Here is a 20,052-nt window from a genome sequence, read left to right on the forward strand (position 1 = left end):
TTCAGAAGCCACTTTTCCACACGCAGCTGAGTGATGAGAAACAGTATGGACTAAAGAATGGCCCCAAACAAAATTCTTCCATCTGTTATCACCCTCAGCCTCACCCAATGCACAGTCACGGAAAGTGAGCACAAAGGCTGCTTTGTGGTGAGCTTGCTCCAGAAGAGACCCAGAGAGATTAAGTGGCTTGCCCAAGGTCACACAAGTGACCGTCCACAAGTGCACGCTCCACTGGTGTTTGTCCTCTCAGTCACATTCCCAGCTTCGCCGGGAACGTCAGGCTGGACACTGATAGTGGGCGAGAGAGCACATATTGCTAGGAGTTCTGAAAGCCAAAATTCACTGCCTGAGCAAAGTCAGTGTGCAAAGAGACTGAACTGTTTGGGTAGGCACCTGTTGGTGGGCCTCCGTGGTCCAGCTGGCGGGGGGGGGGGGGGGTCGGTCTGTAGAATCTTCAAGGAGGTTCCTCACCTACCTCCTCTTTCCTGCACCATATCTACCCTTCTCTCCAATTATTTCATCCCTACATATGGCAGTCCTCAAGAAACAGTCAGTTACTTGAACATCTTGTGTACTTAGGAAGAAAAGAGGGGAAAGGACAAGTTTACAAAGCACCACGGCAAACCAAAAGTCATGATTGTAACAGTTTTATTCAAGTCTGTGTGTGCTCTGGTGGTGAGACCAGGCTGAGATCAGCCTTACGCTGTAATACGGTAAGAGGTTTAGCCATTGAACCAAGCCTGCTTGGCATCCCTAGTTAACAATTTACAGTACCTTGAAAAAAAAAAAAAGCCAAAGAAAAGAACCTGATAAGTTTCCTTCAGGACTTTTCTATTTTTAAATATTGTTGACAAATTATAATAACTTAAATCCCAAAGCAAAATGGGAATTCAAGGACACAAGGTCAGCACACATGGACAGAACACTGGAGCAGGGGAGGCCGGGGAATGAAAATTAGGAGCAACACACAAAGGAACAAAACCAGCAGGGTATGTGAACTTCCACTTTACCTAGACTCAAAGGCTCTAACAGGGAGGAAAATCCCAAAGAAAGGTTTTCTGTGAGTTAAATAAAACCCAACTCCAGCTCCTTTCCTTAACCTCCCTAGAAAATACTGATACAGTCTCAGCCTAAATCTGCAGGTATGTGCGTGTGAGCATGTGTGAGTGTGAGAGTGTGACTATATGAGCAGGAGTGTGTGTGTTTAGCGGGGGTAGTGAGGAGGATTAGAGGAAGAAGTGGACAAGTTCATCACCTTCCTTCTTTGCCACAACTGGGTAACAAGGGCATGTGATTTGATACAATAAAAAGGCAAAAGCCTGATTTCAAGTTCCCAAGAGGAGCTACAATAAGGCTTCCAAACTCGAGAGGCCCAGAGGGATGTGGGTTGAAGCTGCGGTAAAGAGTGGTCAGTCATGGGGCAACTGTGGGCTGGAAAGAGAAGTGAGAGCCCATAGGCCTTCAGTGATCCAGGGTGAAGAGCTACGCGACTGACATATTCAACACCCCCTGAACAATCATGAAGAGGAAACGAAGGAGAAGGAAGTAGCAGGTGCAGAGAGGAGGTCGGCTGAGCTCCAGGGAGATGGCAAGCCCTGTCGGGTGTCTCCAGTCTCAGAGGCTGGTGGTAGATTAGGCACAGGACAACTCCTCCTTGGATAGAGAACCATCTCAGAGCCTCGGCGGACCTAAGCTAGGCTGACTTTACCTCCAGAGTGTCTAAACAGTGGTCTAAAATGCGCTCAAGAGAAAACAAGAGAAGACTTTGGAGCCAACAGATCAGCAACACTCCTTCCTAGCTGAGTGACCTTGGGCCTATAACCATCTGAGCCTCGGTTTCCACATTCTTAGCTGGAGGTAATATACTCCCACCCCACCCCCAGGGTAACTGAGTCAAAAAGAAAGAAAAGAAAAGAATATGCACTTTCAGGACAGCACCACTCACCAGAAATATAATGGTTTCAAATAATTTATTGTTAGTCCTCATACCCAGACCAGGATGAACCCATGCCTCATTCTGACAGTGATGAAGCAAAGAGCCATAGCCAGCATGGCCTCTGGAACTGGAGGGAAAGATAAATGATGAGAGTAAAATAAAGATGACAGAGAATAATAACAGTAGTGAAAAGGATACCGATGGAGGTGACGTGATGGCTGACATTATGAAGGTCACTGAGGGCCAGGCAATAGAGAGCCTGTGGAAGGGAGTAAAAAATGCCTCTGTTCATTTCTGTCCTTTCTGGAACTGGGAAAATGGTTTATTCACTTCTCTGAAGGTTCAAAGATGTCCCAGAGTTTTCAGATGGAGACTCTTGAAGCATCCTTCCCACTATAATTCCTTCCCTTTACACAGGCACTCCTCTAAGCGGCCTCAGGGTTTCAGAGAGGCTGACAGGCAGCTAGGGGACATCCCGGAAGGAAAAGTCACCTCAAGGCTGAAAACTGCCTTGGGTGTTTCACTGCTGTTAAGTCAACACATTCCTATGCAAACACTTCCAGGGTCACCACCCAACTCAGAACCTGAAAGGAAGGGAGACCAGAAAAGACCTAAGCCTACCTCACAGTTCTGCCCTCAGCATGTTCAGGTGAGGGGCAGGCAGAGCTGAGACCAGGATAAGGTGAGGCAACTCGCCTTGGATGTAAAATTTAAGGGGTCACAAAAAAACCCCCCAAAACCCCTCTGCTATCCAGATGAATCATATTTCAAGGCAGTACTTTAAAAAATTGAAATTAATGAAAAATTCATGATGAACACAAATTCAAAATGTTTTAAAATGTCAGAATCTCTCAAAGCAAGTAGTTAGATGTGAAGGGTTTCAGGAACACGGGCAACAGGTTATTGGACTGGCCAATAAGTTCGTTCGCATTTTCCGTATTTTACAGAAAAACCCTAACTAACTTTTTGGCCAACCCAATACTTATGAAACTTGGTTTTAGACTTCAGGAAGTGTAGAGAAAGACCACTATATCCATGAGGCCATCATCCACCAGGACCCCTCTAGATAAACCAATCTGACCTCTGGCTTCTGACGTTGGGTTTCCTGGACGTCCACCCAACACAATCCAACAGGAAAGGCCTGTCTCTGAACCTCTGGCACTGTACTCTGGTGTCCGTCCTGAGATTCCTATCTAGTTGCCAGGTTCATGCCTGCCCATCAGACGGGTAAAACTAGATTGTGGGTGTTTGCGGAGAGGGTGGATCAGACCAGTCAGGAGAGAGGCTGGGTCAGGGGAAAGGCAAGTCTGTTTCCAAAAGAAACAAAGAGAGGAGTAGACAAGCTCCTGGTTCTGCCAACAGCTGGGCCCTGAGACGCTTCTCTGTTTCCAGCTGTGGTCATGAGTGAAAGACCCAACACCAGGCCACGGGCAGGAGATGCAGAGAACCACAGCCAAGAACAATCAGGAAGGACCAGTCCTACTGGCTCCAGATCACGGAGCAGCCCAACCTTCAGAACAAATCACGGCTCCCTGAGCAGCCTTGGGAGGTCAGGGTGCTCCCCTAGGGCCCAAGATCTGAAATGGACAAAGGAGGGGGTGAAGCCTGTCAATAGTGCATCAGGACAAATGGAAAATAATCTAAGTGAATGAGAGGCCTACCCGGGCCAACCAGAAGCACAGGGCCAGGTCAGGCTAATTAGACACCTAACCCCTGTTAATTAGCCTTAATCAGCCAGGACTCCAGTTTCTGCCTCTTGCCCTTCCAAAGCCAGTGACTGTGGCGGTGGGTGCCAGGCAGCAAGGCCAGGGCACAGCCAGGGAATGAGGCCTCCCCGGAAGCAGTGGAGGGTTCCCCCTTCTGATGTGGACTTTTACCCATTTGAATTCCTGATCTAAGAAAACAATGATACGTCTGACCAAAGAGAGACATTTGGGAATTTGTTCCTCATAATAGCTGTGACTTGACAAGAAGGCATCTCAGGCCTGAAGCCAAGGAGAGAAGCAGGTGGTCTAGTCAGTCAAACCACACGAGACTGCCAATATTTGACTTTAAAACACACACATACACACACACACACACACACACACACACACACACAGAGTCCTCTACAAAGGGAAGCAACCCAGCCAAGGGAGGCTTATCAGGGCTGGAACAGGGGCCCTGGGACTACAGACTTTTAAGCTAGAAAGGTCTCTGGCTACAGGTGGGGAAGGCAGCATCACCCTGGGCTCACAGCTGGGCTCAGAGATCCAGAGAGAGGGAGAGACGTGTGTGACATCACACTAGTGGGTGGGTAGCTGTGATCGCCAGTTTCCTGCCGCCCCTTTCCCTTATAAGGCACCATGGGCAGCTCTCCCCTGACCCCAGTCGACAGAAGCGGCAGCACCTGCCCCCTCCCCGAAATCCTTTAAGAGACAGCAGTGTTTCTGACCTGCCCTCACACGCCTGAGTCAAAGAAGTGGGCTAAATGAGACATGTGTGGAAATGGTCAAGGTTCTGCATTCACAGACGGGTCTGCCACATCACACGGACGTACCAATCCCACAGTGTACCACTCACAGCCATCCTTTAATACCCACGACTCTGTACTTTGAAGAGTTAGGAATGCTCAAGAGGGGGTTCCTTCCTTCTAGGGGAGGGGGGGCGGGAAGGAGTCTCTCACAGGGGGCTGAGAGCAAGAATGCTGACACGGTATCAGGCCTAGATGCTCTTGGGGTGACTTGTGTCCTGAGCAACTGTGGTCTACGGGAAAAGCAGTCTTGTGATGAAACCCCCACCACGACATGTGTCGCATGGGCCAGCAGACCCTTTCCCAAAGATTGTTTCAGGAACTGGCCTGATTCCTGCCTCAAAACACATCAGACTCTGGGAAATGACTCAAAGAAACGAGAGGCCCTAAATCATCATTTTGGTGCTGACTCCAGCTCCCTGTCTCCCACTTCCTGCTCCATAAGACACTCATGGTAGGGATGATTAGCCTAACAATTTAAGTGGGGGAATTAGGAGCGATGCTTGTAAACACCAGGTGCCACATAAGTACAGGAGAAAAGCATGTGCCTGACCACTGTCCCCATTAGTCATTAGGCCAACTCCAAATCTTGCCTCTTCCAGAAGCCAGAGGAAGAAGGCAAGTCCCCTAGAGGCAGAGGTGCTGGGGACTACACCATCAACTTCAGCAGTTTGTCCTGTTCGCTGGCCAGGAGCCACGGGCTTCTTGGACCTGCTCTGATACACGCTCTTTTGCCCTTGTAAGGGAAGCAGGTGACGGCTGCTCTTACAGGAAGGAAATCTGAGAGGGACTAAGAGACAAGTCCGAGGTCAGACAGCAAAAGCAGAACAGAGAACACAGCCAATGCATTCAGTCTCAGAGCCGGGTGCCCAACTCAGCAATCGGTCCAAGCAGCTTATTGACTTCTCTTCACTTGGATCTTTACCTTTAAGCATTTTCCCTTCTCTACCATCAAGTATATCAAAGGTAGAAGGCAAATAACGTACTTTTGTAAAGGTTAGGAGGAAGGGTTAGCACTATTCAGTGTCATCCAAATGTCAGTTACCATCACCATCATCATCACTATAGACTCCCCCGATACTAAAGGATGTGAAGCTAAGAGCATCCTTCAAAGCCTCTTAGACATAACATATGAAAATAACTGGGACACCTATTCAGACCCTGGCAGTGACCTGGATCCCCAAGGACAGAAGACAATCCTATGTAGAATCACTGGAATGAACTGAAGAAGCCAGAGGGGCAAAGAGCAGTATCTGTTTTCTATCACCATCTTCCATGAAGGCGCACCGGCCAAAAGCAGTGGAAAGTGTCCAAGGAAAGGGAAAAGGGGGGCAACCCAAACCTTATTCTATAGGATCCTATCCCACCCAAGCCTTGCCCCAGAGAGACAGACAGAGTGGCAGATGGGGGCCCCTCAGAGACCCAGTTTGAAGGAGCTGAGAGATGGAAAGTCCTCCATCGTCATGGAAGCCCACAGACGCATCTTCGGAATAGCCCTGCTTCTGCCTCTTGTAGGCAGAGCTCCTCCCACAGTAGAGCCCCTGCCTTCCCTTGTCATCCCCTTGGTGGATGAGGAAGAAACGGGTTCAAACTGTCACCCAGTGGCAAGGGTTTACTCTAGACAAATGACAAAAAGCAGAAAATGAGCAAAGACTCCTTGCCTCATTCCAGAGCGCTGGCCAGAGCCAGGGTGGTCTGGACTACACTGAAGGCTGCACCCACCAGAGGACCAGCGACTGGGGCCAAGGGTTTAGAGATGTGAAGGCGGCTTAGGGCCTGGGGCCATGGAGAGTCCTGGGAAGGGACACAGGCCATCTGAGAATGAAGAGCAGCCACTTGGCTGGCTGAGCTGATGGGATTCAAGCACCGTCCCCCCAGCCCCACCCCCTCTAGCCAAGGAGTGAGGTTGGGGGCAAAAATCATCTCTTTTGGACTGTCTTCACTGAACAAAGAAATGAGACACGACAGTAGAACCCTGGGCAACAAAACCAATAGTGCCTCCCCACCCAAAAGTAGGTGGGGCCCTTGAACCTAAGTGCCTGCCAGTGGGCTCGTAAAACAAGGAATAACTTGAAAACCAAGGTCATTCATTTTGTCATCCTCAGGGCAGGACTTCTAGCATAGTCACAGAGAGAGCAGTGACCAAATCCATCACTTGTGCCAACATCGCTGCTCTCCTGTCCTGCACCCAGGCAGCAAACGCAAGGAACCAGCAGGTGGGCCTCCAAAGTCTGCAGAGAAACAGTCCAGGATAAACGATGGGGGAGTGATGCAGAGAGTCTGGGGCCGGGACGAATGTGAACTAAGGACTCTACTCCTGTTAAGTCGCTGTCCCCACTCAAAGACAACTGTTCACACTTGCCTCAGGAGCCTCAGGGTAAGAGGAAGAGTAGAGACCTGTGTGAGAAAGCTCTAGAAGCTCAACACTCAAGTCAAGGAAATGAATTCCAGAAAAGTCAGGATTGGCTTCTGCTCCTTCCTATCAAACTCATGGTCTGGAGCCCAGCAGCAGGGGCTACCCCTGCATGGAGCCAAGAGGTCCTGGTCAGCCTCCAACACTCGGGACTTGAAGCTGAGGGTACATGAGGGGCTCACAGAGCACCTGAGCGGTATCGTCACTCACCACATCCATTCACGCAAGGAACTACTAAGGGCTCCGTTTTACTTAAGGGCATTGCGGAATGATGACGGGTGAGCGGGAAGCCCCACAGCTCCAACTCCCAGTGTTTAGGACCTGCTTCTATATGCTATTCTGGTGCATGGTAGAGATACCTCCCCACCAAATATGTAACCCCAAATCCACTAATGCCAGGGACTGGAGGGCAGATCAAGGCAAAGGAAGACACATACAGATCAGATGACAAAAGGGGCAAACACAGGAACTTTGTCTCTGGTTTCAGAACTGACACCAGAGATTGAGCCTCCCCGGGCGATTCCTGGGATGAGCACGTGTTTGTATCAGAATCGGGTCTGACCACGTCTGGACCCCCAGGTAGGAGACGGGTGCTGTCAACACATGCTGGTTTCTGCCCTTCTTTGAGTGTTTATAAAAGGAACAAGGACAGACAGACTCTGTTACCCTCTTTACTGCAACTCAACTGTATTTCTTAGCTCCCCCCTCTTCCCACTTCTCACGGAGGCAGGTCCTATACCACTGGGAGGCTCAAATAAAGAAGTGGGGGTGCACGGAAGTGCTCCCTCAATTCCTGTGCCCAACGTGGGGGCACTCTGCCTTCCATCCTCCAGCTGGCACCATAGGGCTTAGGACACAGAAAAGCTCACATCTCACACCAAATGAGATTCTCATTCGTGAGTATTGGGCAAGCATGTGGAAGAGGAGCAAAATCAATCAGAGACCATCCAATACTGGGTGTTTGGGAAGGCTGAACTCAGGGCTAACAGAGGGACCCCAGGAGGTCCCTCTGGGGGGCTGAAGAGAGGGAGCAGCAGACAGATTCGGCTGAGTGACTCTGCGGAGTCACCCTGAAGGCGAGGAAGACTGTGGAGGGTGGGGACATGCACGCACCCCTCCCTCCCCTACACAGCCAGAGCTGATGGCCACAGCCCCTCCGGCGGACCTGGGCAGGAGGGCCCTGCAGGGTGAGAAGCCCTCTGAAGGGGCCCTGCTTCCATCCCTTCCATCTTCAAAGTGCATTATCAGTGCAAGAAGTAGGGCGGGAGGCTCAGGGAGGTCCAATTCTGAGAAAGGGCTGTGCCAGCCAGCTCCCCTCCCCCTCTCCTCCCGCGTCCCCCCTTGCCCGCCCTCAATCCTTCGCGTGCTAAGACCAGAACTCTTGCTGGATCTCATAAGGGGCAGGCCTGTGTGTGTTCAGTTCGGCTCTGCACAGCGGCACAGTGCTGTCCTGACTCTGGCCCTCCGCGTCCAGGTCCAGAAGCGTCCGCTCGGCGGGCGGCAGCGGCCCCGCCTGGAACGGGAGCAGGGCTGGCAGGCCCGGCCGCTCCTCCACGGTGCTGCTGCTGCTGGCCAAGCAGGAGTCCAGGTTGCTGGGCGTCTCTGTGCTGGAGCTGTTGGCCGGGGAGGCGCTACGGGCGTGGCTGGGGGACACAAACCACCAAGGGTCCAGCCGTTGCCGGTTGGCAGAAGGACGAGGCCGAGGCAGAAACTCCAGAGTCTTGGGTCTCTCCAAGGTAGGGTCCTGCTGGGTGTTCCAACGCCTTGGGGTCGGGGGAAAGACCACATTGGGGTCAGGAAGACGGGGGAATTCACCGGGGTCTCGGCTGGGGCTGGGCGTTTTCAACATTCCTGGTCCAAGAGACAAAGGGAGAGGTATCAGATGACGGACCACACTCATGGGCCACGCACTCCACTTACTCCCCGCACCCACACCCCCACCTTGGCCCTGACCACCTGGGATAGCTTGAGAAGTGAGCACCTACTATGTGTCACGCAGTGTGTTGGCAGGCACTGGGGGTGTAACAGTGAGCTACAGACCATATCCAGGGCACAGACCGTGGCCCCTGTATCTTATAATAATGGGACACATGAGGTCATATCTGTAATGAAGCAACTTACGGAAATGTCTTTCATTCTCAGTTCATCCATTTAATAAACATGTGACAAGAACAAGGGCTTCCCCGGTGGCGCTCATGGAAAAGAACCCGCCTGCCAATGCAGGAGACATAAGAGATGCAGGTTCAATCCCTGGGTCAGGAAGATCCCCTGGAAGAGGGCATGGCAACCCACTCTAGTATTCTTGCCTGGAGAATCCCGTGGACAGAGGAGCCTGGTGAGCTATGGTCCATACAGTTGCAGAGTCGGACATGACTGAAGGGACTTAGAATGCATGACAAGGACAAAGCAGGTATCAGAAACCTAAAGACTAGTCATCTGGGGGTCTCTTTCTCCGAAGAGGCCACCTGTCTGATTTTAACAAAAACATCTGAGCAGAAGGGCAAGCTGAGTAGGAAAGTACAGCTGTTACTCATATTTGAGTCTCACGAAAGGGTATGGCCACGCCCTCTCCTCCTATGGGATTTCAGGTGGTTTTTATGTCAGATGGAGGTCTTCTAGGGAGCAAGGGATGGGGCTCCCGTGAGAGTGTATGCTCAGGTGACTCAGATGTCAGCCAGAGAAGGACAGGATGTGCAGCGGCACAGCAGTTCACCTGAACGCATGTCCACGTCTGGGAGTCAGGTGTGAGTAAGGGGTGAGCGATGCAGGGTGTGATGCCCAGCTGGAAGCCTGCCTTATGAGTGTATCTGTACTCATCCTCTGTACTCACACTGTAATAAGAGGCAAGAGCCTAGCTACGAGGCAGAAAATACCCTCCTGTGCGTGGCAGGATTCCTCCCTGTAATTGCAATCTTCTCTTCAGGGAACAAACAGAGCTGGCTCCTACCCTTGTTGCACCCTGCAAGCACTGTCCCATATACTTCCAGACCCAGGGCCCCAGCATCTCACAGGAGTCCCGGTCAGATTCTCTCCAGATCCTGCCTGTCTGCTTCCCCTCTTCAGGGAAGGCCCCCCCTGAGGCACAGGAAGGACAGACGTTAGTCTCCTCCTGCGGCCCAGAGCAGTCTGTCTCAACTGGCTGAGTCAGAGGAGGAACTGGAGGTTGGCCTGATATCTCCACTCCTGGGAGAGAGGCCCCAAGGTGGGAAGGGGGAAGGAGGAAGGAGGAAGGAGGAAGGAGGAGGAGGAGGAGGAGGAGGAGGAGGAGGAGGAGGAGGAGGGCAGGTCTCACCTGCTCCAGGGCTGGGACTCAGCCCATTGCTGGAGGAGGGGCTCCTGCTGGCTGGAGGGGCAGCCGGCTTGAGGGCCCCATCGGAAGGAGTCCGCCGGTGGGCGCTGGGCTGCACGGGGGCCGTGAGGGTGACGTGGGTGGGGGTCAGGGACTGCTTCGGGTCTCGTTTGAAGCGCTCCACTCGGACGTTGACCAGGGGATTGCGGGTGCAGGGGCTCAGGGCTGGGGCCTCCACAGGGCTGACGGGCATCTCGTACACCACGATCTCATCGCTGTCGGATCTCAGCAGGGAGCGGGTGGAGTTGCACTCGGAGATGGAGGAGAGAGACAGCAGCGTCAGCGAGGCCGAGGGGTCTCCTAGCAACAGCACGGGCTCCTCCTTCTTGAAGAGCTTCCGGGATGGGGGGCTGGTGCTCCGGCGGGGCCGGCTGGCTCTCAGGAAGAGCCCCTCGCGCCTCTTCTTCTCCTCCCGGGCTGGTGGCTCGGGTTCCTCCGGGGGCAGCAGCTGGCACTTGCCAGCTTCCAGCAGGTCAAACCCGAGGCCCGTGGCCGCGAGGACGGCCCCGCAGCCGAGCAGAGCCACCTCGCAGCGGCGGTGGTGGGGGCCGCCCCGCTTGAGGCTGTTGGTTGGCGTCAGCTGCGGGGTACTGGTGGCCGAGTTGACCGGGGTGGGCTCCTCGTGACCGCCGTCGCTGAGGGGGCCATCCCCATCTTCCACGCGAGGGAACGGGATACAGAGGTAGGACTGGTTGGGTGACGGCGGGAGACGACTCTCCCCACTCCGTGGGCCTTCACTGTCCTCATCCTCTGCGAAGGCGAGAGGAGTGGAGGGGGAACAGAAGATGGGAACTGAGGCGGCAGGAATAAAAATCTGGTCCTTTTCCCCCACCCCAGGACCCCGGCTTAGAGCTAGGGATCCAGAGGTTGAATAATCAGGGGTGCAGGACCAGGAACTGATAGGACTTCACGCCTCCACACTCAACAGTAACCAACATGGGGAAGTCACTCTCCATCCCAGAGCCTGTTTTCCTATTTGCAGGAAAGAGGATCTGCCAATTTGCTCCTTCTGTCATAGAAGTGCAGCATCAGTTTCCCAGAACAGGTAAATCAGTTATTTTACAACTTGAAACTGGAAGGGAAAGGAGTTCAAAAGGCAAGGGAGATATGTACACTGGGCTTCCCTAGTAGCTCAGATGGTAAAGCATCTGTCTGAAATGCAGGAGACCCGGGTTCGATCCCTGGGTCAGGAAGGCCCCCTGGAGAAGGAAATGGCAATCCACTCCAGTATTCTTGCCTGGAGAATCCCATGGACAGAGGAGCCTGGTGGGCTCTATGGGGTCGTAAAGAGTCAACACACCACTGAGCGACTAACATACACAGGAACTAACACAACATTGTAAAGCAACTATACTCCAATAAAAATTAATTTAAAAAAAAAACGGGAAGGGACCTTGAATTTCTAGAATTGACAACCTATAGACTTGTCTTAAGACCCATTTCCTGCAAAGGCTTAGAATCCTCGGCATGGATGAAGGCCAATCTACTCTATGGACTGACTTATTATGACCTTGGAATTCTAGAAAGAGGAGTACTTTCTGAGAGACAGCCTGGAGAAGGCCTTACACATTTAGAAATCACAGGGCAACACTGGAGGAGCTTCCTTGGAAGAACACTGGGGTTCTATCGCCATCTCCCATCCTATGGACTCCCCACGTTAAAATACAAGGAAGCAGACCCAGGAAAGGCAAGTGCCTGATTCCACGCCTCCCCCTGCCTCACTGCCCTAAGGAGACTCTAACGAGCCCCTTGGGACAGGAGGTCAAGGGCAGATTCCACGGCAGCGGTGGTGATGTGGGAAGACTCCCTGTAATGGGTGTAAAGCGAACTGAGAGGGAAGGGTGCAGGACCAAGCGTTAAGGAGAAGAGGAAACAGCCCCGTGAAGCAGTGCTAGAGGTCTTGAAAGAGTCCAAGAAGCTTGGCCAAGAGTTCCCTGAGGGATCGGGGAGGGTTACCACAAAGGCAGTACTTACCCATCTCCATAAGGCTGGTGAACCCTGGCAGGGCTGGACTGCTCCTCGGGCCCTTCCCCAGGTTGGGGGCACTGGACGACCACTGTTTGTACCCATCGACCAGGGACTTGAGGCTGAACGAGAGGAAAGGAGGAAACTGTCAGAACTGGTTACTCCCTTACCCTCAGCTCCGTGGGCCTCTCCCCGTCTGCTTCATTACAGCAAAGCCCAAGAGCCTCGGGGTACAGGCGACAAAGCTTACTGAGCCCACCTGCCTCATTAACGGAAGTGCACATGCTCTGGGGACAGAAAAGCGGAGGCAGGACACACCCCTTCACATGCTGTCATGGAGCTGTGGGAAGACCTCCTGGGCAGGCTGGCAAGAGAACAGAAGGAATGAGGACTGCCCGGCTCTGGCCAGGGTCTTGCCTAAGCCCAAATTGAGGGAAAGGCCAAGACGCCACAGACACTGACTATAATACAACACAGCGGTGACATCAGAAAAACTGCAATGCTGAGATGCGCAGCGCAAAGGCAAGCTCTGGGCAATGAGCTCACAGAGATGGGCCAGGCCGCTCCACTCACACCACTTCTCAATTTCTCCTTCCAAGCCTCCGGCATGCTTAGGGAACTTCCAAAGCCATCCACGTTTCAAATACAAAAATCGACCGACAAAAGCTGCGTCAACCCAGTGCACTTTGGGACAGACCTATGTGGGTAGTACATAAGGCTGGACTCGAACCCTCGGCCTGTCTGGGAACGGAGAGGAAAAGGACAGGAGCTGGCTTTCAAATCCCTGTTATCAGCTCCCAGTGGCAAGTCAGTAATTCCAAGGACACAGACTGGGTACCCCACCAACCCTCTTACAGGACAGGGCATCAGAGGCCCTCAAGCACTGGTCTTTGTCCTAAAGAACAGTGAAGGAGGCCTGAGGAATCTGTGGACTATGATTGCCAAGGAGATACTGGGATTATAACCAGGGACAGCTCTCATTTTAGGGCTAGAGAGAGCCATTCAACTAAAGCCCACTCTTCCCAGCCCATCTCTGGGGAGGGAGAAGAACCAGCTTTTTCCCCTGCTTGCAGATCTCTGTTTCAAGTGCTATCAGAAATACCAGTGAATTAAAGTATATTCCAGACATCAGTGATTTCAACAAAAATACACAGCCAGAGAGAAACATGCTGCCAAACCCACAGCCTGAGACTTCTGACTGAAAATCTTATAAATCCCTTCTAGCTCTGGATCCAGGGAATTCAGATCAGCAGAGTCAAAGCCTGTGCTGAAGACCAAAGGATAAACAGCCATGTACTGACTCCTTAAAACGAAGGATGCTGGGAGAATCTTAACAACAGGAGTGGTCAGGGCAATGAGGAAATGTAAGTCAGACCAACACAGGAATTTTCCCAAGGTGCACGATGGTACTGCTTCCAAAAAAAAAGTCAGCATGGCCCTGGCCATAATGAGGCTTGATTCTGCAGGGTGTGCTGTGAGGAGAAGGAAACGGGGGTGGGGAGGAGGATTATTATAGTACATGTGATGAGGTGGTGAAGATCAGACTCACCCCAAGTGGAAATGTGGAGACTCTGATGGGGTACTTAAACCATTAGCTTTCTCCCGTCTCTGAGGGGATCTTCAATGAATAAAGAGAATCAGTAGGCAACAGTGGATACACGCCGCTCAGCCTCTCCCACCTGAGAACCCTCAAGGCTGGGTTCCTCTTACGTCGCCAGCTGCCCTCCCCTTGTTCGGTCTGCAAAGCCCACCCCATGAAGGGATCATAACAAGATGGCCCTGCTGGAATGGTCACAGGTCCACGACCTCCCTATCTGTGGGATAAACATCCCAGGGGCAGCCACAACTTAATTAGGGGGGGCTGTGAATCCATAGATAGCTGCTGATTACAGACAGCGCATATGTTTCCTACAGAAACATACTGTGTTTTTTTAAAGGATGGGGATGCAAATTCACCTAATGTTACTGATGTCAGTACAGCTTTTTGTCATTATACATTTTCTTCAGTCAACAGGAACTAACATTAGAAATAGTATCATATGGAGGCTCTCAAAAATTCCCAACATTAAGTCTTTTTCCAAGACTGGGTGATTTTATTTCTTCAGAGGAATTGATAATCACGAAAAATTAAGTCACATATTTTGAACTGCTTCAAAAGTTTTGAGGGCAAATCTATGTAAGGAGGAAGAAAATTCTAAAGTTAATGTTTTGTGTAATGTTGAAATGCAGTGAATTTACTGGCAAGACAAAAAATATGTTGAAATGAAACAGAACCAGAGAGACTGTTGGGATCCGTAGCCAACCTTGTAAAGCCTACCTGGAATCACACTAGTGTCATAAATACCAAGGGACTCAGGGTGACTGCGTTCCTCAGACCCAGCTCAACCCCACTCCAGCCAAGGCTCAAGGGACAGACTGAGGAGTGCTTGCACTTGCAGAATTTAGTACAGCAGAGCAACCAGGGGACTCCATCACTGATTTCTTACACTGTAGCTTAGGGAGGCCTGCCCTACATATCTAAATTTTCTGTTCCAAAGTAACTAGTGATTTCCAAAGCCTGGCTTTAAAGAGTCCATCCTTCATGAACCAAAACTCATTTTCATCTTCTAACATAGCGAAATAGACTTTGAACATGAAATCTTAGTATTCAGAGAAATATCAAGGCCAAGGCCAGTTACAGGTTGAGGGCACCTTTAAGTCTAATTGTCAACCTTAGAAGCTCTCTGGAAAGCCACTAAAAAGGATGAAGAGGGCTGCTGCTTATCCTCACACTTGGAAAAGTCAAGAAATATGGTTCTAGATTCTAACACAAGAATAAGAAGTATACCCAATCATGTGCATTCTTCAGGTATGAAGCAGAATTGCATGGAGGAATCATCAGAGCAAGTATTTAAATTAGTTTATTTACATAAGTTTAGTATGAGCTAGCCCACCTTTTAAGGGACTTCCCAAAGATAAGCTTACTCAGGGTCAACTCCTTGAGACGGGTATGGAGAGAACCCCATTTGACAGATGAGGATACATTAGACCCCACTGCTGGGTATGGAGGAGTCGGGATTCACACCCAGGCAGCCTGGAGTCAGCATTCATGCGCTTCACTACCAGACTACAATCAACTGGTCTATGAAAGACCAGGACCCGTGGGCCACAAACCCACAGTGAAAACACGAGCACATCCAAGGCAACAGGGCCTGCTGTGTGCTTTGTCCAGAGGGGTCTCACACACATCAGCGTGGCTATGGGGTGGGCTCATAGAGAAGGGCTAGTGGCCCTGGAGGGACCTCCGCCTGCACCTTCAGGACCGGGTAGCTCTGCCTGCTTCTGGTTCAGGACAAGCCTCCGCTCAAGAGCCCTGTCATCCCGCCTTTCCTTGTCTCTCCTCTGGGCAGGTGCTTTAAGGACAAGAGCCAGGTGTAAGTAAAACACTCAGGCAGAACTCCTCGCAAGTGGCAAATGCTTGGGCTACTTGCTACTCTGAACAGGATGCTCCAGGGGCTGGCAAACTAACTCATGAGCTACATCCTGCCCATCACTTGTTTTTGTTCAGTTTTACTGGAATGCAACCACGCTCATTCACTCACATATTGTCCATGGTCTGTGGCTGCTTCTGCATTACCACCACGTGGGGCTGAGTAGTTACTACGGAGACCACATGGCCCACAAAGCCTAAAATACTTCCTACCGGGCCCTTTATGAAAAAAACTGTGCCAACTCCTGAACTAGGAGGTTTCAGGGAACAAGGTGATTGGAAAACCTTGTAAAGATCAAGAGGCATGTAATTTTTTTGAACAAGGTGAAACACACAACAGAGAAAAAGGTATTTCACGCCGCATTTTTAAAGGATTTCCCATCATCTGGCTCTTACCCTTCGTCTCCTGAGGCAAACTCCTTCTGACCAAGTGTACTTGGCCCCCACGTCCGCCCCTTCTTCTTGGGGGCCCTCTTCTCCTCCTCCTCCCCCTCCTCCTTGGGGACCACAGAACTCCGGCCCCAGGTTTTGCTGCTTTCGCCTGGTGTCACTGTGAATAATAAAGGTCAGCTGGGATTAGGAAAACAGAGAGGTGTCCCCCTAAACGAGCCTCTCCCCAACCAGACATACATGCTCAGGTAACTGGAGCTGCAGGTGTGGGGGAGTCAGACTTTGTGAGTAACTCTGTGCCCAAGTGGAGCCTGCCGGGCATGTAAGGGAGCTCCCAGCCACCACTCACTCTGTGCCCTCAGAGTGCCAAACGTGGGAAAACCACCCAGATTCTTCCGAATCCAGTGGAAGGTGGACACTCTGGCCAGCCAGTCACCAGAGCTCCAAACAGACCTGACTTAGGGAACGTGTTTTATTTGGGGGTGGGTGGGTGGGAATTGGCCTGGGGGATGATGTGGAGGAGAGGGGTGGTGAGAAAGTAGGTGGGAGAGATAAGAAGTAACGATGATGTGGAAGTGAAGATATTTTGGTAAGAAAGTGCTGGAATGCAAGGAAGTGAGTTCAACACTATGGAGAGGGAAGTTAGGGAATGGGAGCAACAGGCCTGGAGAAATATAACACAGAGGGGAGGAGGAACCTTCTCCTGACCCTGACACCTTAGAGCAAGGGCTGAAACCCAAATTCTTCAGAGACTGGCCTTTTATCATCAATGAATGGAAGGAGTGTATTAGTTGCTCGGTTTTCTTTGACTCCACAACCCCATGGACTGTAGCCCATCAGGTTCCTCTGTCCATAGAATTCTCCGGGCAAGAGTACTGGAGTGGGTAGCTGTTCCCTTCCCCAGGGGAGAGTGGAGGGAGCCAGTTACCAAAAAGCAAAGAGTAAATGGGACTGAGGCAAAATACAGAGCACATGAAAAAAAGAATCCACTGATTTGACTTGATTTTTCAAGGAAAGCCAAAAATTCAGGTCCTGGGGATGGGGTGGGGGGTTGGTTTGGGGATGAAATCTCTCTATCTTTAAATTAGGGCATATGCCCCTTCAACCTCTCCCTTCCACACACTAGGAATATATGGATGTATGCTTGTGTATGCATAAGTTCTTTTTAATAAACACCACCATAAAATAAAATGGGCTCAGATTTGGCCTATTGTAAAGTATTTGGCAAGTTTACCTTGGAACCTACACTTTGACAAAGCCCCTTCCTAGGAAGCATGGACAAAAGAAACACCATGATGCCCCAAATATGGCAGAGGTCCCAAGTCCTAAATATACCAGATCCCAAGTCCAGGATACCTTCATCACATCCCAAATTACTCAGTAATTCACTAAAGATCTCGCCAACACCCACAAACCCCTCTGCAGGTATCTGGCTAATAGTGAAAGGTAGAGGAGGCAGGGTCAAGTTCATGGAGACATGAGGTAATGGGGGTAAGGGCCTGCATATATATGTGAGTGCAAGTGTACTAAGTCGCTTCAGTCATGTCTGAGTCTTTACAACACTATGGACTGTAGCCTACCAGGCTCCTCTGTCCATGGGGTTTTCCAGGCAAGAATACTGGAGTGGGTTGCCATGCCCTTCTCCAGGAGATCTTCCCAACCCAGGGACTGAACCTGCATCTCTGAGGTCTCCTGCATTGGTAGGCGGGTTCTTTACCACTAGCGTCACCTAAGAAGCTCTCACACATGTGCATGTGTACACATATTGTCCAGGAGAGATGGCAGAGTTATGACAGAGCCAGCCTGATCAGTCTGTGGCTGGACAGAGCAGGGGACAGGTGCCCTGGTGTGTTCTGGCCCCAGCTAATTTGGGAAACAGGCTTACACTGGATGGCACGAAGGCGAGGGATGATGGTGGGGCTCGCAGGAGGACTGGACCGGCTGTTGATCAGACTCTTCCTTTTATCCATGGTGGGCGAGGCCTGTACCGTGAACTTGTGCTGGAAATCTGCTTGGGGGAAGACAAACAGATATGTGTGTGTTAGAATTTTCCCATCACCAAATTCTTATGAACTACAGGAATATATGGGTTCCCCTGGTGGCTCAGTGGTAGAGAATCTGCCTGCCAATGCAGGAAACTCAAGGTTCAATCTCTGGGTTGCGAAGATCCCCTGGAGAAGGAAGTGGCCACCCACTCCAGTATTCTTGCCTGGGAAATCCCATGGACAGAGGAGCCTGGTGGGCTACAGTCCACGGGGCCACAAAGGAGCTGGACACTACAACCAAACAACAGGGATATGTGGTCCCAAACAGGAAATACAGCCAATATTTTATAGGAACTATAAATGGAATATAACCTTTAAAAATGGTGTCATTATGTGTGCACCTGAAACTTGTATAATATTTTACATCAACTCTACTTCAATTTAAAAAAATTCCTATGAGAGAACTGACACTTGCTGGCAGCCTTGAGGGATGGGCACTATGTCCTGCGGAGCTCCTTTTCAACTGGGAAATGTTCTCTTTTAGAATCATTTCTTTTTCCCATTGGGATGTGGCGGTTGGATGTATATAGAGACGGAAGCCTCATTACCCAAGTGAACTTCATTAGACTGTTTTTGTAAAGCTGTCTATATAATGTACATAGACATAGCAAGTACCTACTGGGAATAAATTTTTTAAATATCATGAGATCTTGTCGATTATTCTGTGTATGTGTGTTTAGTCACTTGGTTGTGTTTGACTCTTTGCAACCCTTTAGACTGTAGCCCGCCAAGTTCCTCTGTCCATGGGATTTTTCAGGTAAGAATGCTAGAGTGGGTTGCCACTTCGTTTTCAAGGGACCTTCCCAACCCAGGGGTAGAACCTGCATCTCCTGTGTCTCCTGAGTGGCATGTGGCTTCTTTACACACTGAGTCATTGGGGGAGCCCAGTTGATTATTCTAGGAAATCTAACATAAAATACATAACCTACTCTGTCTCATATAATCTATTAGTACACATCTCCTTTACTCAGGGACCAAAGCAGGGAGACCGATGCTTCTCATTAAGTGCAGGGTGACATGGAACCTGCGAAAGTGAGGGAGATGCAGTTAATGGTCCAAATTCCAGTTTATTCCAAAAGCGTTTATATCAGAGCATGAGGAATGTAAAATGTAAATTCTCTGAGTTTCTGGGCTTCATTCTCCCCATCTATCGAAGGGCTTATCATAATGATCTGCCTGTTGGCACCTAGGTTTCCCCTCTAGACGGTGATCTCCCTGGAGGTGGATTCCATGGCTTTTCTATCTGCTTCCTTAGCACACATCAAGATGCTGGCACGTGTTGCTCCAGAGATGCTTAAAGATTCTGTGTTGCCTGAAAAAAAAATGTGTAGCAACACTCACTGAATTTCACTAAATGGATTCTCCTCTATACCTAAGCCACCATCCCAGTGCTTAAACTCATCTACTACTGCTCCCATTTTACTATTTTCCCTTGATTCCTTACACTTCTAATAAGCCTGCTTCCTGGGGACTGACAGGTTCAGAATACAATGAACTTTTTTATCTACATAAACACACACTTGAATGCTCACCTCCCTCCGTGGGTATGTAAACTCCAGAGACTCTAATTCATGGTTTCTTATTTCTTTGCATTTTCCCAAGGTGGTACCTACTGCAAATGTACCTTTGCTCAAATAATGTTTTTCTGAAAGGTTATGTGTAAATCAAATTCTTAAACATTCATCCTAATCTCAGCTGCACACAGAGAACTACTTATTATGGAAACCCTGAGTTATTTTGCAGAGCCAGGAGTCTTCTTATCTCATAGGCACATACACACACTCACCCTGGGATACTTTTACCCCAATGACATCTTCATTCTCCAGGTTTTCCTATAGTAAGAATTGCCTGTATGCACGGCCATGCTTTCTAGCAGACCGGACCATGCCTGCGTGTTGGGCTGGCCACAGTCATGGCCTTGCCTTCCAGTTCTATGTGCAGTCACACTCCAAAATCCCCCTTGGAAGGCTGGA

The 20,052-nt window shown here is 50.4% G+C and overlaps 1 protein-coding gene across 2 annotated transcripts in view; it reads right to left on the minus strand.

Annotated features, from left to right (window-relative positions):
• Positions 1-8,227: 8,227 nt before the first annotated feature.
• Positions 8,228-20,052, minus strand: part of MAP3K9 (mitogen-activated protein kinase kinase kinase 9) — a 77,656-nt gene continuing 65,831 nt past the window's right edge. For both annotated transcript variants that reach the window (XM_065940790.1, XM_065940789.1), the window contains 5 exons: positions 17,920-18,042; positions 16,041-16,194; positions 12,185-12,297; positions 10,154-10,960; positions 8,228-8,712 (listed from right to left, as the gene is read on the minus strand). In XM_065940790.1, coding sequence (XP_065796862.1) covers positions 8,228-8,712; positions 10,154-10,960; positions 12,185-12,297; positions 16,041-16,194; positions 17,920-18,042 — 1,682 coding nt within the window. The remainder of the gene's footprint in view (positions 8,713-10,153; positions 10,961-12,184; positions 12,298-16,040; positions 16,195-17,919; positions 18,043-20,052) is intronic.

The sequence above is a fragment of the Muntiacus reevesi genome, chromosome 7 (assembly GCF_963930625.1).
Source record: "Muntiacus reevesi chromosome 7, mMunRee1.1, whole genome shotgun sequence".
NCBI lineage: Eukaryota > Metazoa > Chordata > Mammalia > Artiodactyla > Cervidae > Muntiacus > Muntiacus reevesi.